This window comes from Ranitomeya imitator, chromosome 9 (assembly GCF_032444005.1).
Source record: "Ranitomeya imitator isolate aRanImi1 chromosome 9, aRanImi1.pri, whole genome shotgun sequence".
Lineage (NCBI taxonomy): Eukaryota > Metazoa > Chordata > Amphibia > Anura > Dendrobatidae > Ranitomeya > Ranitomeya imitator.
This window is the reverse complement of record NC_091290.1, coordinates 87,474,980-87,502,773: the sequence shown is the minus strand read 5'-3', so window position 1 is coordinate 87,502,773 and position 27,794 is coordinate 87,474,980. Positions and strand designations below refer to the sequence as shown.

General features: G+C 44.0%; 1 protein-coding gene across 1 annotated transcript in view; it reads right to left on the bottom strand.

The window, feature by feature from the left end:
• The window catches only part of DEPDC7 (DEP domain containing 7), a 101,055-nt gene that overhangs the window by 52,745 nt on the left and 20,516 nt on the right, over positions 1-27,794 (bottom strand). Inside the window, exon 2 of the mRNA XM_069739152.1 lies at positions 1,380-1,791. Within this exon, the coding sequence (XP_069595253.1) occupies positions 1,380-1,791 (412 nt within the window). The remainder of the gene's footprint in view (positions 1-1,379; positions 1,792-27,794) is intronic.

Below are 27,794 nucleotides of genomic sequence, written 5' to 3'. Positions count from 1 at the left end.
ACTTTGGCAACAATGCCAAACGATATGTTTGGCGTAAAGGCAACACAGCTCATGACCCTGAACACACCATCCCCACTGTCAAACATGGTGGTGGCAGCATCATGGTTTGGGCCCGCTTTTCTTCAGCAGGGACAGGGAAGATGGTTAAAATTGATGGGAAGATGGATGGAGCCAAATAGAGGACCATGCTTGAAGAAAACCTGTTGGAGGAGTCTGCAAAAGACCTTAGACTGGACGGAGATTTGTCTTCCAACAAGACAATGATCCCAAACAAAGCAAAATCTATAATGGAATGGTTCACAAAAACAAATCCAGGTGTTAGAATGGCCAAGTCAAAGTCCAGACCTCAATCCAATCGAGAATCTGTGGAAAGAGCTGAAAACTGCTGTTCACAAACTATCTATTAAACCTCACTGAGCTTGAGCTGTTTGCAAAGGAAGAATGGGCAAGAATTTCAGTCTGTCGATGTACAAAACTGATAGAGACAAACCCGAAGCGACTTGCGGCAGTAATCGCAGCAAAAGGCGGCGCAACAAAGTATTAAGTTAGAGGGGTCGAATAATATTGCACACCCCAATTTTCAGTTTTTGAATTTCCACAAAAATTTAAAATAACCAATACATTTCGTTAAACTTCACAATTGTGTTCCACTTGTTGATTCTTCACCAAAAATTTACATTTGGTATCTATGTTTGAAGCACGATATGTGGGAAAAGGTTGAAAAGTTCCAGGGGGCCGAATATTTTCGCAAGGCACTCTACTTTAGTCAGTGATCTACCGTAGTACTCTTTTCTGGCACTCAATATTGATTTGGTGAAAACCCCTAGATAAAGAATAAACAAATTAAGTTGAACAGTTTTATGGCAGGCATCTAGCCACTATACAGACCGGCTTTGGAGCAACTGCCAGAGGTTGAACATTACTGCAGTCAACACTGAACCAGACATATTGCAGCCACTTCAATGCTATGGATTTCTGTGAAAGTAACCCTTCCTTTTAATTAGGCAATGTGTGCATTGGTTAATGGTAGGACATTGTAACAAGATGATAATAGGCACTCAGCCTACCAATTGACTAGATACATTTTTATTTCTAACAATGTATTCTTAAATATGATTTAATAGTAATAATTTAAAGCGCTAAAACGCAAGTAGATAAAACCATTATATGACTGTATGGAAGATTGTGAATATGGGCAATCTGCATCTACTCCTGGCATTATCAATGCTCCTAAAAAGACCCCCACCCAGTCACAGAAACATATGGTCCCTTCATGGCACAAGGTGCGGGGATAAGAAAGGAAGTGTGGTGGTGGGGAGGGGGGGGGGTAGAATTTAGACCAACTCCGATGTATAGAAGGAGAATAGAACATTCCTTACCTTCCCGTGTATCTCTGCGGAGTACAGTGCCCATTGCCATTCTCAATCATTCCTGTGAGATGACTCGGCACATTGAGAAACCTGTACAGGCTGCAACTGCTGTCTTCAAACACCAAACGCTTCTTCTCCTTCCCAAACATACAAGTTGTCAGCACCGACTCAAATTCTTTACAGTCCATGAGAGCCTGGCACACACGAACCACTTTGGAGCGGGAGATCTCTGCATCCCCAAAATACCTATGCTGCACTAGATGGGAGAATATAACGTCCACAGCATCTGAGCCGATGAAGCAGTCTGGGTGAGACTTCAAGTGGTGCCGCCTCTTCTTCACTTCTACCTGTGTGTGAAGAGCATGGATGATGCTACTCCAAATGTATGTGGCTCTGAAAGGCTTGTTACTCAAGTTTGGACCTGGAGGAACAAAAAAAAAAAAAAAAAAAAAAATTATGATGGAGACTGGATTATTGGAACCATACTTGGAATCAATTAAACCACAATGGATCCATGCAGTTAGCTGCAGGAAACATACAAAGACTTCTAGGTGCTGCAAACTGGTCACCACCAGAGTGAGAATCACCAACCTACATTCCATTTTATCTCCATTTGGGCACTCCAGGAAGGAAATTATTGGCAGGTTCAGGTATAAGGCTTATAAAGAGCCTATTTCCAGAGACTCCAAGTGCAAATAAAGTTCTAACCAACTTCTGATTCTGATACTGCGCATTAGAAGTTGTAATAATGGGGATCCAGACAATTGCTAGAACAGGTTGTGTTGCCCTTTCAATCTGAATTTTTGTTTACTGGTAGTGGGCAGAGGGGACTAGACAAAACCTAAGTGGCAAAAACACATGCTACTCAATTTGGGTAAATGAAGACATAGAAGCCTGGAATCCCCAGGTCAAGGTCATCCTGTTTGCCATTACACTGCACTGGTCCCTAAAGACATGGAATGTTATCAGCTTTAATTCTGCACTTCAATAAAGGCCAATCTATATTTTACCCAATGACATTTTTACTAGGTAGAAACAGTCAAGTTCCCTTTTCTGCAGAGAACAGCATGTATTTCACAGACTGCAATAAATCAGCGATTAAGGATTACAGCTGTATTAGCAATAGAAAGTAGACTAAGGGTACCGTCACACAGTGCCATTTCGATCACTACGACGGTACGATTCGTGACGTTCCAGCGATATCGTTACGATATCGCTGTGTCTGACACGCAGCAGCGATCAGGGATCCTGCTGAGAATCGTACGTCGTAGCAGATCGTATGGAACTTTCTTTCGTCGCTGGATCTCCCGCTGTCATCGCTAGATCGGTGTGTGTGACACTGATCTAGCGATGCGTTCGCTTGTAACCAGGGTAAACATCGGGTTCCTAAGCGCAGGACCGCGCTTAGTAACCCGATGTTTACCCTGGTTACCAGCGTAAATGTAAAAAAAACAAAAACAAACAGCACATACTTACATTCCGGTGTCCGTCAGGTCCCTTGCCGTCTGCTTCCCGCACTCACTGACTGCCGGCCGTAAAGTGAAAGCAGAGCACAGCGGTGACGTCACTGCTGTGCTGTGCTTTCACTTTACGGCCGGCAGTCACTGAGTGCGGGAAGCAGACGGCAAGGGACCTGACGGACACCGGAATGTAAGTATGTACTGTTTGTTTTTTACGCTGGTAACCAGGGTAAACATCGGGTTACTAAGCGCGGTACTGCGCTTAGTAACCCGATGTTTACCCTGGTTACCCAGGGACCTCGGCATCGTTGGTCGCTGGAGAGCTGTCTGTGTGACAGCTCCCCAGCGACCACACTACGATTTACCTACAATCACGGCCAGGTCATATCGCTGGTCGTGATCGTAGGTAAATCGTATAGTGTGACGGTACCCTAAAAGAAAATGGGAGACATTGGTGACCCTGCAGGGAACAGATTTAAGGGACCCTGTCAGGAGGATTGTGTACAGTAACCTACAGTGTCAGGTCAGCACCATTATACTGATTACAATGATACCTGGTGATGAAATCCGTATTGTGGTTGTTATTTAATCTGTAGGTGTGGGGGCCTGTGTGTGGGGGGGGCTTTATTTGGTGCTCGGATTAGGTATTCATACTACATATGTTGTGGTTTAAAAAAGTAAATTACTGTATATACTTGAGTATAAGCCGAGAATGTCAGCCCATTTTTTTTTTGGCTCAAATTGCCCCTCTCAGCTTATACTCAAGTCATTCCCAGGGGTCGGCAGGGAAGGGGGAGCGGCAGCTGTCTAATACTCACCAGCTCCTGGCGCAGTCCCTGCAGGTCCCTGGTTCTCCTTCCAGTGTTGAGTGGTCACAAGGTAACATAGTAACATAGTTATTAAGGTTGAAGGAAGACTAAGTCCATCTAGTTCAACCCATAGCCTAACCTAACATGCCCTAACATGCTGATCCAGAGGAAGGCAAAAAAAAAAAAAAAACCCCATGTGGCACATAGTTAACTCCACATTGGGGAAAAAAAAAAAAATTCCTTCCCGACTCCACATACGGCAATCAGACTAGTTCCCTGGATCAACGCCCTATCAAGGAATCTAGTATATATACCCTGTAACATACTTTTCAAGAAAGGTATCCAATCCCCTCTTAAATGTAAGTAATGAATCACTCATACGGTAGAGTTCCATAGTCTCACTGCTCTTACAGTAAAGAACCCGCGTCTGTTATGCCTAAACCTTCTTTGCTACAGACGTAGAGGATGCTGTTGTGAATTCTGTGGCCAAGCTCCCTCCTGTGGTCGAGAGTGGTACTTCGGCTGGTTCTGTCTATGAGCTTCCTTTGGTGGATGAGAGTGGTACTGCGGCTTCTGAGTTTCCTTCCTCAGGTGATGAGGTTAAGTCGTTAGGTGCTGCTCTATTTAACTCCACCTGGTGCTTTGATCCTGGCCTCCAGTCAATGTTCTAGTATTGGTCTTGCTTCCTCCTGGATCGTTCCTGTGGCCTGTCTATCCTGCATAAGCCAAGTTTTGCTTGTGTTATTTTTGTTTGCTATTTTTTCTGTCCAGCTTGCTATATTGGTTTTTCTTGCTTGCTGGAAGCTCTGAGACGCAGAGGGAGCACCTCCGTACCGTTAGTCGGTGCGGAGGGCCTTTTTGCCCCTCTGCGTGGTTGTTTGTAGGTTTTTGTGTTGACCGCAAAGCTATCTTTCCTATCCTCGGTCTATTCAGTAAGTCGGGCCTCACTTTGCTAAATCTATTTCATCTCTGTGTTTGTATTTCATCTTTACTCACAGTCATTATATGTGGGGGGCTGCCTTTTCCTTTGGGGAATTTCTCTGAGGCAAGGTAGGCTTATTTTTCTATCTTCAGGGCTAGTTAGTTTCTCAGGCTGTGCCGAGTTGCATAGGGAGCGTTAGGCGCAATCCACGGCTACCTCTAGTGTGGTGTTAGGATTAGGGATTGCGGTCAGCAGAGTTCCCACGTCTCAGAGCTCGTCCTTTGTTTTTGGTAATTGTCAGATCACTTTGTGTGCTCTGAACTTCAATGTCCATTGTGGTTCTGAATTACCTGTTCATAACAGGATGCCCCCTTGTCCCTTTCTTAGGTCTATGATTAAAAAGGATCATCAGAAAGGCCTTTGTATTGTCCCCTCATATTTATACATTAAAATAAGTTCACCCTTTAGCCTTCGCTTTTCCAAACTAAATAGCCCCAAGTGTAATAACCTATCTTGGTATTGCAGACCCCCCAGTCCTCTAATAACCTTGGTCGCGCTTCTCTGCACCCGCTCTAGTTTAGCTATGTCTTTCTTATACGCCGGAGACCAGAACTGTGCACAGTATTCTAAGTGTGGTCGAACTAGTGACTTGTATAGAGGTAAAATTATGTTCTCCTCATGTGCATCTATGTCTCTTTTAAGGCATCCCATTATTTTATTTGCCTTTGTAGCAGCTGCCCGACACTGGCCACTGAATATGAGTTTGTCATCCACCCATACTCCCAGGTCTTTCATTGACCGTTTTGCCCAGAGTTTTAGAATTAAGCGCATAGTTATACATCTTATTACTTCTACTTAAGTGCATGACCTTACATTTATTCCCATTAAAGCTCATTGCCAAAGCTTCTAGCTTACATAAATCATCCTATAATATAAAATTGTCCTCTGTATTGATTACCCTGCAGAGTTTAGTGTCATCTGCAAATATTGAAATTCTGCTCTGAATGCCTCCTGCAAGGTCATTAATAAATATGTTAAAAAGAGGGCCCAATACTAACCCCTGTGGTACCCCACTACTAACCGCTACCCAGTCCGAGTGTGCTCCATTAACAAACACCCTTTGTTTCCTATCCTGAGCCAGCTCTTAACCCACTTACACATTTTCCCCTATCTCCATTATTCTCATTTTATGTATCAACCTTTTGTGTGGCACCGTATCAAAAGCTTTTGAAAAGTCCATATACACTATGTCCATTGGGTTCCCTTGGTTCAGTCCGGAACTTGCCTCTTCATAGAAGCTGATCAGATTTGTCGGACATGAACGGTCCCTAGTAAACCCGTGCTGATACTGGGTCATGAGGTTATTCCTCTTCAGATACTCCAGAATAGCATCCCTTAGAATGCCCTCCAGGATTTTACCCACAGTAGAGGTTAAAGGGACTGTCACCTAAATTTGAAAGGAACAATCTTCAGCCATAGGGGCGGGGTTTTCGGGTGTTTGATTCACACTTTCCTTACCCGCCGGCTGCATGCTTGTGCAGGCATGTACTACGGAGGACAGAGAATGAACTTCAATCCAATATTGCAGCCAGCATGCAGCTGGTAAGGAAAGGGTGAATCAAACACCCGAAAACCCCACCCCTATGGCTGAAGATTGTTCCCTCCAAATTCAGGTGACAGAGTCCCTTTAAGCTTACTGGCCTATAATTACCGAGTTCAGTTTTTGTCCCCTTTTTGAATATTGGCACCACATTTGCTATACGCCAGTCCTGTGGTACAGACCCTGTTATTATGGAGTCTTTAAAGATTAAAATAATGGTCTATCAATGACTGCCCATCCGGGCCCGGAGATTTGTCAATTTTAGTGATTTTTAGACACCGCCGCACTTCCTGCTGGGTTAAGCAGGTGACATTTAATTGGGAATTTATATTACTAGTCATTTTGTCTGCCATGGGATTTTCTTGTGTAAATACTGATGAAAAAAAGTCATTTAGCATATTGGCTTTATCCTCATCCACCATTTCACCCAGACTATTTAAGGGGGCCAACACTATCCTTTTTAGTTTCTTACTATTTACGTAGTTAAAGAATATTTTGGGATTATTTTTACTCTCTGGCAATGAGTCTCTCTGTCTCAATCTTTGCTGCCTTGATTTGCTTTTTACAGAATGTATTTAATTTTTTGTATTCATTTAATGCCTCATCACTACCCACTTCCTTTAATTCTCTAAATGCTTTCTTTGTCACTTATTGCGCCCCTTACAGCTTTATTTAGCCATATTGGTTTCCTCCCATTTCTAGTATGTTTATTCCCATACGGTATATATGGTGCACAGGTCCTATCCAGGATGCTAATAAATGTCTCCCATTTTCTGTGTATTTTTAGGTCTCAGGATATCGTCCCAGTTAATTGCACCAAGATCCTCTCTCATCCGTTAGAAATTTGCCCTCCTGAAGTTTAGTGTCCTTGTAACCCCTCTACTATACATCTTATTAAAGGATACATGAAAACTTATTTTGTGATCACTATTCCCCAAGTGACCCCCAACCCCTATATTTGATATGCGGTCTGGCCTGTTGGTTAATATTAGGTCTTGCAGTGCCCCCTTCTTGTTGGGTCCTGAACCAGTTGTGAAAGGTAATTGTCTCAGTTGTCAAAAACCGATTACCTTTGCTGGAACTGCAGATTTCCATTCCCCAATCTATTTCAGGGTAGTTGAAGTCCCCCATAATAATGACTTCTCCTTGAGTCGCAGCTTCATCTATTTGCATTACGAGGATATTCTCCATTGCTTCCATTATTTTTGGAGATTTATAACAAACCCCTATCAGTAATTTATTATTTTTCCCCCTTCCCTTATCTCCACCCACAGGGATTCTACATTTTCATTAAATTCACCTATATTATCATGCAGGATGGGTTTTAAGGATGATTTTACATACAGACACACCCCTCCCCCTCGCTTATCCATTTGGTCATTTCTGAACAGACTATAACCCTGCAAGTGAACAGCCCAGTCATGGCTCTCATCCAGCCACGTCTCAGATATCCCCACCATGTCATAATTGTGTTCCAACAACATTAATTCTAATTCGTCCATTTTGTTGGCGAAGCTTCTGGCATTAGTATACATGCACTTGATGTTCCTTTCTGTACCTCTATTCTTTCTTAAATTATTAACTGTTCTAACCCCACCCCCCATGCCACCGCCACCTTCCTTATTTGTGCCCAGGTCTCTATCTGCACCATCTTCCCCTCCTATAAAATTAATACCCTCCCCCTCAATCCCTAGTTTAAACACTTCAACCTTCTAGCCATTCTCTCCCCAGCACAGCTGCACCCTCCCCATTGAGGTGCAGCCCGTTCCTAGCGTAGAGCCTGTAGCCCAGTGGTCCACAACGCCACCTGGAGTTGGGGACCACTGCTGTAGCCAACTGAGAAGTCGGCCCAGTTTCGCAGGAACCCAAACCCCTCCTTCCTACACCAATTCTTGAGCCACTTATTAACCTCCCTAATCTCCCGTTGCCTCTCTGGCGTGGCACGTGGCAGTATTTCTGAAAATACCACGTTGGAGGACCTTGCTTTCAGCCTAATTCCCTGAAATCATCTTTAACCCTCCGTCACATACAACTGATCTGACAGGCGCTTCTCTTTTACTTTCATTTCTCCTTCCTCACCAGATTGTGAGGAAACCCCCTCCCTCCAGGTAGTCTCCTGTCTCTTGAAGGTCTGTGAAACCTGATATCACAGTTGGATTTCAGAGCTTCAGGGGAGAGGATATAGCTGCACAGATCTCTCAGGCTCATTGTATGTGAATACGTCACATTCAGTAAGGTTGGTATTTTATGTTTTTATTCATCACAATAGTTTATTTAGCTTGTTTTATGAATGTATAGCACAAAATGTGAGGATATTTCATAGAAATAAGGGAGATTTTATAAAAGAAAGTGTGCTGCTCAGGCATATACAGTAGTTCCCTAACATATTCCTTCTCTTGCTTCAGATTATCTGCTGAAATGGAAAGGAAAATGTACAATTTATCCAAACAACTTGATGTTGAGGAAGTAACAAACATGCTGTTAGATGATAGAGACCTCACACTGAATGAGGATTTAGGAGAGGAAAGTGAGATTGATTCTCATGATGAGGTGGAAGAATGTGTCCTGGATTCTGAAACAGAGCAAGATGATGACAGTGGTGAGGATGAAGAAGTTGGATCATATTATATTGGAAAAGATAAAAATACTAAATGGAACAAGAAGCCATTCCAGAAAAAACGTAGGGAACCTTTAAACATTATTACTCACCTTCCTGCAGTAATAGGAACTGCACGTAATGCAAAAACTGCAGTTGAATGCTGGAACAGTATATTTACAGATGACATTCTGGACTCTATTGTCACATATACCAACTAATATATAGACATTATAAAGGACAAGTACATCTGCAACAGAACCATCAAGCCCACAGATTAAATAGAACTGCGTGCTTTTTTTGGATTACTGTACCTTGCAGGAGCTTATAGGGCAAATAGACAAAGTTTGGAGGAACTTTGGGGTAAAGATGGGGATGGAGTTGAAAAGTTTAGCCTTGTTATGTCCATAAACAGATTCAAGATTCTAATTCGTTGCCTTCGGTTTGACGACAGAAGTACCCGAACCGAACGCAAAACACATGACCGACTTGCTCCAATTCGTGATATATTTCAAAGATTTGTTGTAAACTGTAAACAAAGTTATTACCCTGGAGAGAATCTCACTATTGACGAAATGCTCCCTGGTTTTCGTGGTAGATGTGCCTTTCGTCAATATATTCCATCAAAGCCAAACAAATATGGAATAAAAATGTATGCCCTTGTTGATGCCAGTAAGACCTACACTTACAACCTGGAAGTTTATGCAGGAAAACAACCAGAAGGTCCTTACTGTGTGAGCAACAAACCCATTGATGTTGTAAAAAGACTGGCTGAATCCTTATTTGGATCGGGTCGCAATATTACAGCTGACAATTGGTTTACAAGTTGTGATCTGATTGATTATCTGAAAATTCAGAAGCTGTCATATGTGGGAACTGTAAGAAAAAACAAAAGGGAATTGCCGCCACAGTTTGTAAGTGTGAAAGAGAGACAACAGTACAGCAGTATGTTTGCATTCCATAATGGAAAGGGTTTAGTTTCCTATGTACCACATGCCAAAAAAATCGTACTTCTTCTATCAACACTTCATGATGATGCTGCCATCGATCCTGGGACTGGGGCAGAAAAAAACCCGGAGATAATTACATTTTACAATGCCATCAAAGGGGGTGTGGATACAGCAGATCAGATGTGCTCCACTTTCAACGTCAGCAGAAACATCAAACGCTGGCCAATGGTCATATTTTTTGCTATGTTGAATTTGGGTGGTATACATTCACAAGTAATTTATCTTGAAAACAAGCTTGAACCACTCCATAGACGATTGTATCTGAAAAAATTGGCCCATGAACTAGTACTTGGAGAGCTACGCAGGAGAAGCGTGAAAACAATCGGTATCCCCTCTCGCCTTCAAGTTCAGCTCAAAAGGTTCCGCCCAGAAGATGATGGTGAAAAGTCACCATCTGCACCACCTCACAAAAGAAGGAGATGCACCACCTGCCAAACGGAAAGCGGAACCAGAAGGCTTTCAAATTATGAATGTCTCAAATGTCATAAAGCAATTTGCCTGACACATGCAAAAATCGTGTGTAATTCTTGCTATTTGCTCTGCAAGTGTGACTTTTCTGGGGAAACCTCAGCATCTACTTCTGATTGAATATGTTTTTAATAGTACTTAAGGTACCTTAAAATTAAGTTTGTGTTCAAAAATTTTCTTTGTACATTTTTTTGAGAGAGTCGAACTGGGGACTATTTGGCGGGAGTTTTGAAAAGTTTGTATTTCATAGTTATTAGTTTTATGTTAAGTAAATGTTTTTTTTTGCAACTGATTATGTGTAGTCTCTTTTATTACATCCCTATGAAGGTCACTGATCACTTTTAGAGCACTGAAATTGCAAACATTAGATATTATAGGTATTTTTCCAGCAGGCGCCTGACAGGCACATTGTATGTGAACTCGTTAGTCCGAATATTGTATGTGACGGAGGGTTAAGGACCTTCCACCTACCTCTAACTTTGTCATTTGTGCCAATGTGCACCATGACCACTGGGTCCTCACCAGCCCCTCCCAGTAATCTGTCCACCTGATCAGCGATGTGTCAGACTCGAGTGCCAGGTAGGCAGCACACTGTTAGACGATCCCTGTCTTTGTGACAGATTGCCCTATCTGTTCCCCTAATAATGGAGTCGCCCACTACCAGCACCTGTCTGGCCTGCCCTGCTCTCCTATTTCCCCGCCTTACTGGAGCAGTCATTCCTCTGGCTTTCAAAGGACATGCCTTGCTGCAGCAGTGCTACCCCTGTACTGGTACCCCCTCATCTGCCAACTTAGCAAACTTATTGGGGTGTGCCAGATCAGGACTAGCCTCCCTGACACTCTTCCCTCTACCCCAACCTTCTAACCGTCACCCAGCTTGCTGCTCCACTGTCCTGCAGCTCCATCCTACCATCCCCCCCTTCATCTATCCCATTGAGCGTCTGCTCAGTGAGCAGAAGACTCCTTTCCAAGTTGTCAATGTATCTCAGTGTTGCCAGCTGCAAATTGAGATCCAGAATCTTGGCTTCCAAATGCACAATGTGCTCACATCTCGCACAGCAGTATGCACCCTCGATCGGCTGATCAAGGACTGCATACATGTGGCAAGATGAATACACAAATACCTCAGTGACACCATAGTGTCAGGAAAACAGGCTAAAAGTAGCCCATTAGAAAAAACAGCAACGTACCTACTTGAAAACAAGCGTATACGAAAGGAGGAACAGGAGCTACCAGGTACAATTTATCAATTTTTATTAATTATTAATAGGGAAAGACCCAATAAAGTCAGTAACTTGCACCATCACAAACAATTCATCGTAATTTAAGACAAATACAGGAAAAGAAAACAGGAACAGTGTGGATAAAAATGTTACAGATGACATATTGCCACTGCCCGATAGTACAGACAAATACACAGGGCTCAGAAGTCCTTACATAGTACCCTGAGTGACTAAGCAGAGGAACTCCACCCTTTCTATGAAAGTCAAAGCAAATCATAATCAACCGTAGAGACAATATTCTTAAGGGTAAGGCTTACCAACGGCAAAGGACAATATGCCCCAGGTGAGATGTTAGTGACCCCAAAGGGATATTCGGGCATGCGCGCTGCCCAGGAACTTACATCAGGTGATGCAAGGATATTGCGCCTGCGTGTAGCAGAGGCCCCAGATTCCCAGCCCAGCAGTGTGAATACATCCACACTGCAGGGTGGGATCTGATCTGGGGCCTCCATTACACACGCAGGCACGATATCCTTACATCAGCTGATGTAACTTCCCGCGCAGGCACCAGTGATGTCATGAGAAAGGTGGCGGCGCCTGGAGGGGGGGGAGATGATGGATGGCTGCGAGCCAGTTGAGTCAGGGGGAGATATACCTCCTTGACTCAATAGAGGTATGGTTGGAAATGTATAAAACTCATTATTTCAGAGTTCCTATGGATAGTGAACACAAGAGCCACATTCACAGAATGCTGCCTTAGTGCTGCTAAAGGTGGCCCTTTTACTTTAATAGGCCCTGGGGGGGTTCTGCTGGGGGTGACAGGTTCCCTTTAAATCTGTCCTTTCAGTAATCCAGTCTCTAGTGTGGCCAGCTTTGGGCTACACAGAAACAAAAGTTCAGGGGGAAAAAAAAAATTATATATATATATCACATCAGTGTTTAAACTTCTAATACTTACAAAAAAAAAAAAAATTTATATATATATATATATATATATATATATATATATAGATATAGATATAGATATAGATATAGATATAGATATAGATATAGATATAGATATAGATATACACACACACAGAACGGAAAAAGAAGGCAGCACTCCAATAGTTTGTAAAGGTGAAAAAGCTGTGAAGTTTATTTCAGACCCACATCTCGCGACGTTTCGGCTCACACTGAGCCTTCGTCAAGCAGTGGGTGGTAACAAATTGTGTCCTTATATACAGATAACCCTTAATCATTTACATAATGAATAGCCATACACGTGCTTACAATTGTTATAATAAATTTACATCATACTTATAAAACCGCTCCATGTGTTTCCCTGGTGTATAAAGTGCATTGTGCTAAGGAGCTTTAGACTTTTTACTTCCACACTCCCACTGATATTGCCGCTTTTAGAGCGGTTTATATCTTATTCTCTTATATGTATACAGTGATTCATATCTTCAGATATTATTGAATTATAGCGCTTACCCCGCCGGACAGATGGAGCCACATGAAGGAATGAATAGCCGCTGAATTCGGCGTTCCCTAAAACTTACTGCGCATGACAAAGCATCACGTACCCACGTGTTGGGAAGCCAGCCAGTGAGATTACAAGCACTCCTTTTTTTTTACCTGCACCTGCGCACAGGGACTATGTCTGCCCCACATCTCCATCTTGGTTGTGGCAGCGCCGAACTATATAGTATATAAAATACCACTTTCACTGGATATTCCTCCGCACTTCTAAATTGTGTTCTTTTATTTATTCAGATACCGATTGGGCTACTACTATAATCCACTTTCAGCTAGCAGGACGGCACCTTATTCAGGCTGTCTCCCGCTGCCGATGGGCCTCTACCTTGACCTATGACCTTCTCAGATCATACAGTCTCCGTAGCAGGACCCATATCAGTGTGCCAATATTATGCCCAGTATCTGACAAAGAAAGAGACTTACTTCCAATAATAAAAATCTTCTATATGCAAGAGTAGATGCCGATTTCATATTTATTAGATCATATAAAGACAATCTCAACTGGCCAGCAAACCAACACCAGGTAACATTAGAAAAATATTTTTGGACGAAAATATATAGAAAAGTTATTAAAGTATATTGACAACTATGTCCTCCTCTGTGAACTTCCAATCCATTAACGGCAGGGCAAGGACCTTTTCGCTGGGAGTGGAGATATATCTAAAAAAAAATATACAAACATAACACTTATTAAAATAGGAGCAGTAGAAAAGTCTTCATTCTGCATGTTCCATATTAACAACTGGAGTGTATATACAGCCAATTCAAATAAACATATCCCTCTAAGGTTGGACCATATGTGGATGGATTTTAAACTCTACATTTAAGCCTTTCGGCTTTAGCGTGTCCAACTCAAATCCAACGGAGTTCTAGTTTTTTCAAGAGACACATAAATCCACAAAACGCTGACGGACCCCCCTGGACGACCCATAGTGTCAGGGGTGGACTCAGTGTTTAGTAGGATGGGAACATTCCTTGATAAAATCCTTAACCCAATTGCCAAGAAAAGTAAATCTTACATCCAAGACAACAGATTTTCTAAACAAATTAGAAGACGTAAAATTAGAGGGAGAGGTGATTTTGGCATCGTATGTCATTTCACTCTATACATCAATTGAACATCAGACTGGATTAAAAGCAGTAGAAAAGAAGCTGAATACAATAGAAGTGTCTATGGAAGGGAAAGAATTCGTACTAAAATTATTGGAAATTATTTTGGGGTGGAGCTATTTTCTTTTTGGGGATACATTTTATTCACAACAACGTGGTACAGCAATGGGGGCCAGTATGGCCCCCGCCTATGCTAATCTTGTAATGAGTGTCCTGGAGGAGGATCTCGTCTATGTGTCCCACCACTTCCGGCATGTGCTGGTGTGGTGGCGATACATAGACATCTTACTCCGATGGACAGGAACAGAAAAAGCTTGAGAATTTCCATGAGTACCTAAACAAGATAGATAAAACCATTAAATTTACGTTAATTTCTTCGAGGTCGAGTATACAGTTTCTAGATGTCTTGATAAGACATGAGAATGGGGAACTCACAACAATCCTATTCGTCAAAAAAAACCGGATAAAAATAATCTTCTAATGTTTAACAGCCAACATCCTCGCAGTATGGTGAGGTCAATACCCCTCAGCCAAATGCTGAGGGTGCGTAGAATAGTGAAAGAAGAAAATGAGATAGAGGGAGTAGTGGATAATCTGGTAAAAAATTCTTAGAGAGGATACCCGAAGGAGTTACTTAACAGAGTGAAGCATAGGACTCTCAAAAAGAACAGAAGGGAATTAATTGAGAAAAATATAGAGAAAAAAAGTTGAATAGAATCCCATGCGTAATGACGTACACGGAAGAGAGTGGACCTATATCGGAGGTGATCAGGAAACACTGGGGTATGTTGGGCAAATGCCTACCAAATATTAAGGAATTTGGGGAACCCCCCACTCTTCTCATACCGCAGAAGTAAAAATCTTGGAGATCACATGGTAAAATCAGACATCGGCTCCCTCAAAAATACTGGCCAAACCACAATTACAGGTATTAAACAACATTGCTGTTTACAATTTACACATGATAAACATGGGAAACACATGATAAAGGGATCTAGTTTTGATCATCCAGTTACGAATAAACAATATACAATTCGGGAATATTTTACGTGCAACTCTGATCATGTCATATTTACTGGAATGTCCCTGCAAACTATGGTATATTGGGGAAACAACATGTGAGTTTAAAACTCGCATGAATAATCACCGCCACTCAATAAGGAAGAAAAGACAAGACCTACCAGTCTCAAAACATTTTTTAGATTTAAAACATACGGAAAAAGATCTAAAATTCAGAATAATAGACAGTGTTCCAGCCCAAAGGAGAGGGGGGGGGGGGGGGGGGGACAGAATGTGTCTCTTGAAAAAAAACTAGAACTACGTTGGATTTAGGAGTTGGACACGCTAAAGCCGAAAGGCTTAAATGTAGAGTTTAAAATCCATCCACATATGGTCCAACCTTAGAGGGATATGTTTATTTGAATTGGCTGTATATACACTCCAGTTGTTAGTATGGAACATGCAGAATGAAGACTTTTCTACTGCTCCTATTTTAATAAGTGTTATGTTTGTATATTTTTTTTAGATATATCTCCACTCCCAGCGAAAAGGTCCTTGCCCTGCCGTTAATGGATTGGAAGTTCACAGAGGAGGACATAGTTGTCAATATACTTTAATAACTTTTCTATATATTTTCGTCCAAAAATATTTTTCTAATGTTACCTGGTGTTGGTTTGCTGGCCAGTTGAGATTGTCTTTATATGATCTAATAAATATGAAATCGGCATCTACTCTTGCATATAGAAGATTTTTATTATTGGAAGTAAGTCTCTTTCTTTGTCAGATACTGGGCATAATATTGGCACACTGATATGGGTCCTGCTACGGAGACTGTATGATCTGAGAAGGTCATAGGTCAAGGTAGAGGCCCATCGGCAGCGGGAGACAGCCTGAATAAGGTGCCGTCCTGCTAGCTGAAAGTGGATTATAGTAGTAGCCCAATCGGTATCTGAATAAATAAAAGAACACAATTTAGAAGTGCGGAGGAATATCCAGTGAAAGTGGTATTTTATATACTATATAGTTCGGCGCTGCCACAACCAAGATGGAGATGTGGGGCAGACAGTCCCTGTGCGCAGGTGCAGGTAAAAGGAAGGAGTGCTTGTAATCTCACTGGCTGGCTTCCCAACACGTGGGTACGTGATGCTTTGTCATGCGCAGTAAGTTTTAGGGAACGCCGAATTCAGCGGCTATTCATTCCTTCATGTGGCTCCATCTGTCCGGCGGGGTAAGCGCTATAATTCAATAATATCTGAAGATATGAATCACTGTATACATATAAGAGAATAAGATATAAACAGCTCTAAAAGCGGCAATATCAGTGGGAGTGTGGAAGTAAAAGAAGTCTAAAGCTCCTTAGCACAATGCACTTTATACACCAGGGAAACACATGGAGCGGTTTTATAAGTATGATGTAAATTTGTTATAACAATTGTAAGCACGTGTATGGCTATTCATTATGTAAATGATTAAGGGTTATCTGTATATAAGGACACAATTTGTTACCACCCACTGCTTGACGAAGGCTCAGTGTGAGCCGAAACGTCGCGAGATGTGGGTCTGAAATAAACTTCACAGCTTTTTCACCTTTACAAACTATTGGAGTGCTGCCTTCCTTTTCCGTTCGGTATATTGTTTGGGTGGACATGTGGACGGTCTTACCCAGGAGGCTTGACACCCACCGGTGAGCATTGTGCTGAATGAATGAATGAATGAATGAATGAATATATATTTTTTTTTATTAATAAAAAAATGGAGGCCAGACCCTGTCCAGTGTCTCCAGCTTCATTAACATGAATTGCGCAATTGGGGCATGTCCTCAGGGTTGCCATCAATATACAGTCTTTCAAGGATTCTAAAGGTACCTTCACACAACGATATCGTTGCTTTTTGTGACGTAGCAACGATATCGTTAAGGAAATCATTGTGTGACAGCGACCAACGATCAGGCCCCTGCTGGGAGATCGTTGGTCGCTGAGGAAAGTCCAGCACTTTATTTCGTCGCTGGATCTCCCGCTGACATCGCTGGATCGGCGTGTGTGACACCGATCCAGCGATGTCTTCACTGGTAACCAGGGTAAACATCGGGTTACTAAGCGCAGGGCCGCACTTAATAACCCGATGTTTACCATGGTTACCAGCGTACACGTTAAAAAAAATAAACACTACATACTTACCTTCAGCTGTCTGTCCCCGGCGCTGTGCTCTGCACTCCTCCTGCATCCTGTGTCAGCGCCGGCCATCCGGAAAGCACAGCGGTGACGTCACCACTCTGCTTTCCGGCTGACAGTGCAGAGGAAATCAGAGCGCCGGAGGACAGACAGCTGAAGGTAAGTATGTAGTGTTTGTTTTTTTTACATTTACAATGGTAACCAGGGTAAACATCGGGTTACTAAGCGCGGCCCTGCGCTTAGTAACCCGATGTTTACCCTGGTTACCGGGGACCTCGGGATCGTTGGTCGCTGGAGAGCTGTCTGTGTGACAGCTCTCCAGCGACCAAACAGCGACGCTGCAGCGATCAACATAGTTGTTGGTATCACTGCAGCGTCGCTGAGTGTGAAGGTACCTTTACAGTTCCCTTGATAAAGTGCTCTCTGCCAAGAACTACAAGGTGAACATAGCCATAGAGGCATGAGCCCAGTAATAAAAATTGGTGCTTCTAGCCACCATGCACCAGAAATGTTAGAAATAAGTTCAAGTTCAACCTATAACATACCATAAACCTTAGGGTACTGTCACACAGTGGCATTTTGATCGCTACGACGGTACAGATTTGTGACGTTCCAGCGATATCCTTACGATCTCGCTGTGTCTGACACGCTCCTGCGATCAGGGACCTTGCTGAGAATCGTACGTCGTAGCAGATCGTTTGAAACTTTATTTCGTCGCTGGATCTCCCGCTGACATCGCTGAATCGGCGTGTGTGACGCCGATTCAGCGATGTCTTCACTGGTAACCAGGGTAAACATCAGGTTACTAAGCGCAGGGCCGCACTTAGTAACCCGATGTTTACCCTGGTTACCAGCGTAAACGTAAAAAAAAAACCAGTACATACTTACCTTCATATAGGCAAGAAGAAATACGGCAGCACTCACCAATCTTCTGTGCAGGTCACTTTATTAAGACAATCTTCACGGCACAGGGGTGTATAACAAAGGGAAAGTGAGGGCTGAACGACGGCCGTTTCGCACCTGTCCGGTGCTTCAACGGGTTCAATGTGTGAGCGGACGTGAAGCCTTAAGAAGGGTGCTCAATCCGCACACCCTCCTCCGACCTCACTCCGCCCACTCACAATACAAAACGCTAAAAACTACAATTAAAAATTACAATTAAAAACAATGATGTTACAAGGAAGTACACGTTAGCAATTAATAGTGCATACAATAGCAACTAGAAAATAACGAAAAGTGAACATTATCCCTATACTATCTATCTACATGAGCCGACTTACAATTTAATCAGGTAGATAACTGGAACTCTCAATCCCACAGAGGAAGGTCCAGGTGGAATGTGTATGTCTCATCTACTTCGACCTCTCTATCCACCTGTAATATGAGGGAGTATAAACGGTTACACCTATCTATGCCCATGTGACAGTTCCAAAAGGCCCTAGGTGCGTGGATATATTGACCCATTTTATTTGTACGTTCTATATTATTTATCATTGTGTGGGGCCTAATTATTGAATCTAATGTGTCTCATAGAAAAATAGACATATCTACTTTTTCATTAAGCCCTGCGGGACCCATTGCTCCAGTACGCATAATCCATACGGCTTCTCGTCTGAGCAATAGGTTATGATGGTCACCTCCTCTTTTGGGCAATGTAACCTGCTCTATGCCAGCGAAAGTCATCACTCCTGAATTCCCATTGTGTATCTCACGTATATAACTAATAAGTCTCGGTGCTCCCTTTCCTGTAACGACCCACCGGACTGTTCACAGTGCGCTGGATTGGTGGTGCGGATCGCTGTTCCTTTGTTCTATTATGATTCACATACTTCCCTTCAGCTGTCTGTCCCCGGCGCTCTGCTTCTCTGCACCACTCCTGCATCCTGTGTCAGCGCCAGCCAGCCGGAAAGCACAGCGGTGACGTCACCGCTCTGCTTTCCGGCCACTGTGCTCACAGTCAGTGCAGGAAAGCAGAGCGCCGGGGACAGACAGCGGTAGGCAAGTATGTACTGTTTTTTGTTTTGTTTTTTTTTTAGGATGGTAACCAGGGTAAATATCGGGTTACTAAGCGCGGCCCTGCGCTTAGTAACCCGATGTTTACCCTGGTTACCAGGGGACTTCGGGATCGTTGGTCGCTGGAGAGCTGTCTGTGTGACAGCTCTCCAGCGACCAAACAGCGACGCTGCAGCGATCAACATAGTTGTCGTATCGCTGCAGCGTCGTTTCAGTGTGACGGTACCCTAAAAGACTATGAAACAGAAGTGACATGAAGTTGAGTACTTGTCTCAAGTGATACTTTTCTTCAAAGTTTGTGGGGGAGAGGCTGGAGAAAGACCACTCCATAACCATTTGACAATCGCCACATCGCTTGATTTAAAAAAAAAAAAAAAAAAAAAAAAAAAAACACGGAAAAAGAATAAGGCTTTTGTAGAAATCACTTGTATACACAGTTTAGGATTAAAAACAAGCATGATCTTGGGTTGCAATATTAAAGGCCAAGAAGCAGCTTACTACATCATAAACCTGTCACATGTCAGCATGGGTTCATTGCTCTGATTGACCTCCCTCTTCTATGCTCTAATTAAAAGGAGGACTTCCTTTCTGATGGAGTGATGCAAAGTGTCTTCGTTTAAGCTAAGTTTGCACTTTGTGTTAATGCTGTGGGTTTTTTTGTTTTATAGAATTTTCAGCTACATTTGACAGTACCAGCCATGTATGACATTTCAGAAATCATGTACACAGTTGGTTTTTCTCATCAGTATTTTGTGCTTTGCTGTGTTTTTTTGGATAGAGCAGGTCACTTTCAGCATTTTTCACCATTTGACTAGAAAAAAAAAAAAAAAAAAGTATTAGACCTACCGGGTATTTTGGTTTCCAAGAATCCATCTTGACAGCACCCTGGAGGACATCCTCCTCCTCCGCGCAGGGACAGGAAAAGCATGCGAGAGGTTAAAAGGTCCCACTGTCCCTTTCCCTCAGTGTTTTGACAAGTACTGCACCATGGATAGATGCAATTGACAATCTCTATTAACCAAGACATATTGCAGCATATGAAATAGCATACATGTGGGGGGGGGGGTGACTAACGGTGCTCAGGATGGACTTCTGGAAACAGAATTACCGGTAGATCCAATGCCCATTTTCCAGGACGTCCCCCTGACAGCACCTTGGAGAATACCAAAGAAAAACTCTGCTAGGGTGGGATTACTGCCTGGAGAACTTTTTCTCCCAAATGTCGTCTGCTGGCCTGATGACACCGAGCTTATAGTGCTTACAGAACGTGTTTACCCTGGCCCTAGTTGCGGCCCTGCATATCTGCTCTAGAGATGCTCCTGCTTGTTCAGAAAAAAACAACCTAAGTCCAAATATATGTGGAATCCTAGACCAACTCAAAAAAAAAACAAAACAAACAAGGATACCTAAAAAATAACCTTTATTATAAATCCCTAAAAAAATACTCTTTCCATAAATAACAAACAAAATACTAACAAACATATAATTATGTACCTATAGGGCCCTAGGAAGAGTCTGCACTGAGACCTACCTATCAGTGGAGGTTGGCACCCTAAGTTACTGCGGTTGGCGCCCCCACTCCGCGTCGACTAGCCCTAGGAGATCCCTGGAGGACCCTAAATAGGGAACCCTAAAAAAGACCTAGCAGATCCCTAATGGGCTAGGTAGGTCTTCCATTAGGGATCTGCTAGGTCTTTTTTAGGGTTCCCTATTTAGGGTCCTCCAGGGATCTCCTAGGGCTAGTCGACGCGGAGTGGGGGCGCCAACCGCAGTAACTTAGGGTGCCAACCTCCACTGATAGGTAGGTCTCAGTGCAGACTCTTCCTAGGGCCCTATAGGTACATAATTATATGTTTGTTAGTATTTTGTTTGTTATTTATGGAAAGAGTATTTTTTAGGGATTTATAATAAAGGTTATTTTTTAGGTATCCTTGTTTGTTTTGGTTTTTTTTGTCCTGCTTGTTCAGCCCATGACACTGAAATGGCCCTAGTAGAATGGGCCTTTATCCCTACTGGAAAGTCTACCCCTTCTGATGTATAGGCTTTAGAGATTACTGTTGTAATCCACCTTGCAATGTATGCTTTTTTTTTACCCGTTTTTACCCCCAAATAGAACAGGTTAGGGTCCCTTCTCCAGGTACTAGAGGCCTCCAGATAGTGTAAAGCCTGCTCCCTTGCATTTGAGGGGGTTCTCACAAAAAAGGAGGGTAAAAATATTTCTTGATTTCGATTCTGGCCGAAAGCTACTTTGGGTATGAAAGCTGGGTCCAGCTTTAAAACTATGTGGTCCTCCCGAATCTGTAGATACGGGTCTCTAGTGGACAGGGCCTGAATCCCCCCCCCCCACACAACTGTAGTAATGGCCACCAGGAAAGCTGTCTTCCAGGTGCGAGTTGAAATGGGCATAATTCCATCCAGGATATAAGGTTCTTTACAAAGAGCCCCAAGGACCAGGTTTAGGTCTGGGGGTGGGGGTGGGGGTTAACTGCCTGATAGTGGGGCACAGTCTCTGGGTAGCTCTTACAAATCTAACTATCCATGGATGAGAGGCCAAGGGGTAGTCCATGTAAGTACTGAGTGCAGAAATCAGGACCTTACGGGTGCTAGGTCTAAGGCCCATGTTAAACCCTGCCTGGAGAACACACAGGACAAGAGGGACATCAGGGGCCCCTGCTGCGACAACGGACCCGCTACCTTCCGGACTGAATCTTCTCCAGATCTTGAAGTAAATAGCCAAGGTTACTAGTTTCCTACTAGCTTGTATAGTGGATATGACTTGATCCAATAAGCCCCAAGCTTTCAGAATATCCTGTTCAGGATCCATGCTGAAAGGTGTAGCCTTCTTGGGTTTTGGGGTAAGACTGGACCCTGATGGATGATGTCTCTCCACAGAGGAAGCTCGATTGGGTTCTCTATAGATATGGACCCCAGTGGCGGGAACCAGCTCCTCTTCGGCCAGAACAGGACTATCAGCAGAACCCTTGTCTGATATTCCTGAGCACCACAGGAATGAATGCCAATGGTGGGAAGGCGTTGGAGAATGGTTCGTCCCATGTATGGCGTTGATGGCTTCCGGCATGTCTGAAGGGTTCAGGGAATAGAATCTAGGCACCTTTGAATTTTTTCTTGTGGCAAACAAAACTATTCTGGGAGCTCCCCAGCAGTGGCACAGCAGCTGAAATACCTCCTAGATCAATTCCCATTCAGTTGGACAGATTTGCCTGCTCAGGTAGTCTGCCACAACATTTTGTGACCCTTCCAGGTGTACCGCGGTTATTGAAAGGACGATGTTCTATGTCCAGGAGAATATTTTCCGTGCTAGATCCTGTAGCGCTCTGTATCTGGGACCTCCGTGGTGCCTAAGGAATGACACTGCTGTCACATTGTCTATTCACGTTTATGGAACCAGCACGTGAAAATCTTAATTCTTCTTAGGGCCTCCCATACTGCATAGAGCTCCCTGAAGTTCGATGACTTGCAGCTGATGTCTTTGGGCCATCTGCCCTGAAGGAATCTTTTTTCTAGGTGAGCTCCCCATCCCCACGGGCTGGCATCCGTCGTGGTGATTACCACGCAAAGAGGGGATCCACAAAACACAAGTCCTTAGGTTTCTGTGTTGAGTCCACCACCTTAATGATCTTCTTACTCCTGCTGACAGGCATATCGTCTTGTCTAGAGATGCCTGGCGGCGATCCCATGCTGAGTGTAGTTGCCTCTGCAATGGTCTTGAGTGGGCCTGAGCCCATCTGACGCAAGGGGTGCATGCTGTCATTACCCCTAGGATCTTCATGGCTGACCTTATGGTAACTCAATGATTTAGAAACTCTGACCTTGCTTCTTATTGACTCCTGCTTCTCCCTTGGCAGGAAGGATGCCCTGTGAGTAGAATCCAGAAGCACTTAGAAATACCTTCCGGGACTCGGGTGTTAGATGTGATTTCTTTCAGTTTACCACCCAGCCGAGGTACTCCATCACCAAAATGGTCCGATCTCTGTAGGGCTAAGATCTCTGCAGACTGTGCCACCAGGAGAAAGTCGTCCAAGTAAGGAACAATTGTAATTCCCTGGCTTCTTAGGTAGGCAACCACTTCAGAGACCAACTTCGTACATATTCTGGGAGCCGAGGCCAAGCCGAACGGGAGGCATGGAAACTGTAGGTGGCAGGTACGGTCTGGTAGACTTACAGCGAATCTCAGAAGTTCCTGTGAGGCCGGATGGATCGGGACCTGTTAATAAGCACTCTTTAGGTCGAGAGTGCACATCAACGAGTTCTTGTCTATGAGATGGACGGTCGACCTCATCGACTCCATCCTGAACCTCTTGCATCTGCCCCAAATATTTAACGGTTTCAGGTTTATGATTGTGCGTGCTTCTCCTCCTAAAAAGGCTTTAAGATTGAAAATAGGGAGGAGTAGTGGCCTCTGCCTATTTCTGATGGGGGGGGACCGGAGCTATGACTTCCAAGCTGATTAACTCCTGAAGGTCAGCAAGCATTGCAGAGTCTGCTGTTACAGTAGTAGGTGTAATATCTCTGGGGCTGGGAAGAGGCAAGCTCTATTCTGTAGCCTTCTGTTATGGTCCTTAAGACCCATTTGTTTTTGGTGATCTGCCTCAAGTTTTCCGCAAAGAGACTGAGCCTGCCCCAGATAAAGATGGCATCATTGCCTTCTAAAATCTAGAGCTAGATCCAAAAGGGGAATTCTTGCCCCTTCTGCTCTGGTTATAGGAACTTCGATAGGTTCCTCTGTTAGATCTCCCCTGATCTCTATAATCGTGGTTTGCGAAGAGCCGGCCTTTTCCAAAAGGGCTGAAATTTTGGGGGTTTGTCCTCTGGGAACCCTTTTTTTGCCAGATGCAAACTCTAAGATGTCGTCTAGAGCCTGCCCAAATACTCTGGACCCAGAGAAAGGGATGGCACATAACCTTGTCCAATGCGACCCGTAAAGCCATTTCTGGCAGCGAACCTCACTGATTCGGCCGAAGTATCAGCCAGGAAGGCTGTGGGGGATTTTATAATCGGTAGAAAGGCCATTATCTCAGCCCGAGGGGTCTTGTTAGCTAAATGTTCCTCCAATTGTCCCATCTACAGGAACATGGACCTAGCCACAGAGGTGGCCACTATATTTGTCCGTATCACGGCTGCTTATGCTTCCCAAGCCTGTCGCAGGAGAATGTCCGCCTTCCGGTGCATGGGATCTCTCAGGCTTGATGAGTCCACAAACGGAATAGACGTCTTCTTTGTGACTTTAGACACTGGTACAATCGACCTTAGGAATTTCTTCCCATGTCCTGATGTCTTCTGGGTCAAATGGTGGGTGACCTTTGAAGTCTCGGGACATCACTTGTCTACGTTCTGCCTCCTTCCATTCCTGTAATATGACTCAAATATGTTCACTTACTGGGAACACCGTCTGCCTCTGGGATGTGAGACCTCCAAACATTAGGTCCTGCCTGGATTGCAGCTGTGTGACATCTTTAATTTGCATGGTATTTCTCACTGCCTGTACCAGGTTCTTGGTATCCTCAACTGGGAAAAGGTACTTTCTGCCCTGTTCCTGATCTTCTAGCGGTAGCTCACCCTCCTCCTGGTCTGAGCCCTGCATGTCCGATTCCTCATCCGAGGATAGTCCAAATTCTCTCTGCTCCAGCTCCCATCTAGGCCTCTTATGGCTTGGGCCTGGACTGGAGGGCCGCTGCTGTGCGATGGTGGACAGGGAAGCCAGCACCTCTTCACGGATCAAGCTCCTCATTTCAGACAGGAAGGATGGCTGTTCCTCCCTTATGACTCTGGAAGTGCAAGAGCCTCAGAGGGCTTTCTTGTAGGTATCTGGCAGCTTTACATGGCATATGGGGCAGCGATTACACTTTGTCGAGGCCTTGCCTGACTTTTTAGCTGTGGGCAGGGGTGGCTGTGGGGTATCCTTATCCTAGATGATACAAGAATGGGGATAGTCAGGACTAGGGGCTGTGTGTCTAAGTGCGTGCCTGGGTGCGGGTTCTGCGCACTTACCCCTGCGTCCTCACTCCCATCGTCCTCGTCACTGCACTCCTTTGTTTCAGGCATCAGGGAGTCTGCAAGCTGCTTGCTTCTGCAGTGTCTGCGCTCCCTGAACTGGGATGCACACTGCCTTTATCCCGAGTGAGGCATTGTTTCCACGTTCCACACTGACTCAGACATCACCGGAAGTGATGGTCGCCCCGGCAGCCGCTTCCATGTTGCACGATGTGGAAAGCACGCTGATTCGGGGCACTGACATCACCAGAAGTGACGCTCATCCTGCTCTGCAGTCTGCTGGCCTTCCGCGTTTCACCATGTGGAACGCACGCTCCCGGGTGCCTCTTCCGATCCTACGACTTGGCTTCTGAGCCGAGAGCCTCCCACAGGATGAGCGGGCTCTACCCAGCAGCCCGTCCACTCACTGGTCTCTGGGGCAGAGGGACTCCCCACCGGGGAGTTTCAGCCCTTGGCCACTTGACAGGGGGAAGGATATTGGACCAGCCGCACGATCCCCCTGAGCCCTCCGGTAAGTTGCGCAGCGCTTCTCTCGTGTCCGTCCATGCAGGGACAGGAAAAACACTGAGGGAAAAGGGAAAGGGGGCGGAGTAGGACCTTTTAACCTCTCGTGTTCTTTTCCTGTCCCTACAAGGAGGAGGAGGAGGATGTCGTCCTCCAGGGTGCTGTCAGGGGGACGTCCTGGAAAATGTGGGCATCTTTTAAAAGGGAATCTGTCACTCCATTTTTCACATATAAGCCAAGGCCACCGCCATCAGGGGCTTACCTAGAGCATTGTATAATGCTGTAGATAAGCCCCCGATGTAACCTGAAAGATAAGAAAAACAAGTTAGATTATACTCACCCAAGGGCAGTCCGATGGGCATCGCAGTCTGGGTCCAGCACCTCCCATCTTAGTGCGATAACGTCCTCTTTGCTTCCTGTCGTGGCTCCTGCGCACTGCAGTACTTTATCTTCCCTGTTGACAGCAGCATAAAGTACTGCAGTGCGCAGGCGCTGGGCCTCTGACCTTTCCTGGCGTCTGCGCACTACAGTACTTTGCTCTGCCCTCAACAAGGCAGATGAAGTACACCTGCGCAGGAGCCGCGACAGAAGGAAAGAAGAGGACGTCATCACATGAAGATGGGAGGCGCGGGACCCGGATCGCGATGCCCATTGGACAGTACCGGGACCCCCTTGGGTGAGTATAATCTAACTTGTTTTTCTTACCTTTCAGATAACATCGAGGGCCTTATCTACCTGATGGCGGTGGCCTTAGCTTATAGGTGAAAAATGGGGTGATTGATTCCCTTTAAAGCAGCATTTTTGCTGCAGAAGAGTCAAGGACAGCAGGATGTGACCTCGTGAACGCATGAAATAACAGGTTTTTTGCTGCAGCTACTTTCCTGCCAAGAAATCAGGGCTTGCTGCAAAAAAAAAAAAAAAAAAAAAAAAGCAGCAAAAACACCCAGTGTGAACTTAGTCTTTGTGTCCCTTTAATAATGCCTAATGGTGTAGCCTCACTACAGGTCAGACTCAGAAGTCAGTGTGCTTGGCTGTTGCAGTAAACTGTGGATACATTATGAAAAAACACAAAACACAGGACATTGGACTTTCACAGAAAGGTCACATTCAGATCATTCAATAAATACCTTGTGTTTGCAGTATCCTTTTATCTATGCACCTCAGCAATTGAACTATATTGGTGAATTCAGGCATAAAGGCATTACTTTACATATGACAATAAGCACAACTTACACATTTCTTTCGAAACTAAAAGGGTATGTGCACACGATGCGTATTTGCTGCGGATCCGCAGCAGATTTTTCCACGCAGAAACGCTGCAGATCCGCACTGTGATGTACAGTACAATGTTTAACCCCTTAGTGACAGAGCCAATTTGGTACTTAATGACCAGGCCAATTTTTGCAATTCTGACCACTGTCACTTTATGAGGTTATAACTCTGGAACGCTTCAACGGATCCCGCTGATTCTGAGATTGTTTTTTCGTGACATATTGTACTTCATGTTAGTGGTAACATTTCTTCGATATTACTTGCGATTATTTATGAAAAAAACGGAAATATGGCGAAAATTTTTAAAATTTTGCAATTTTCAAACTTTGTATTTTTATGCCCTTAAATCAGAGAGATATGTCACGAAAAATAGTTAATAAATAACATTTCCCACATGTCTACTTTACATCAGCACAATTTTGGAAACAAAATTTTTTTTTGTTTGGGAGTTATAAGGGTTAAAAGTTGACCAGCAATTTCTCATTTTTACAACACCATTTTTTTTTTTAGGGACCACATCACATTTGAAGTCATTTTGAGGGGTCTATATGATAGAAAATAATGAAGTGTGACACCATTCTAACAACTACACCCCTCAAGGTTCTCAAAACCACATTCAAGAAGTTTATTAACCCTTTACGTGCTTCACAGGAACTGAAACAATGTGGAAGGAAAAAATGAACATTTAACTTTTTTTTGCAAACATCTTAATTCAGAACCATTTTTTTTTATTT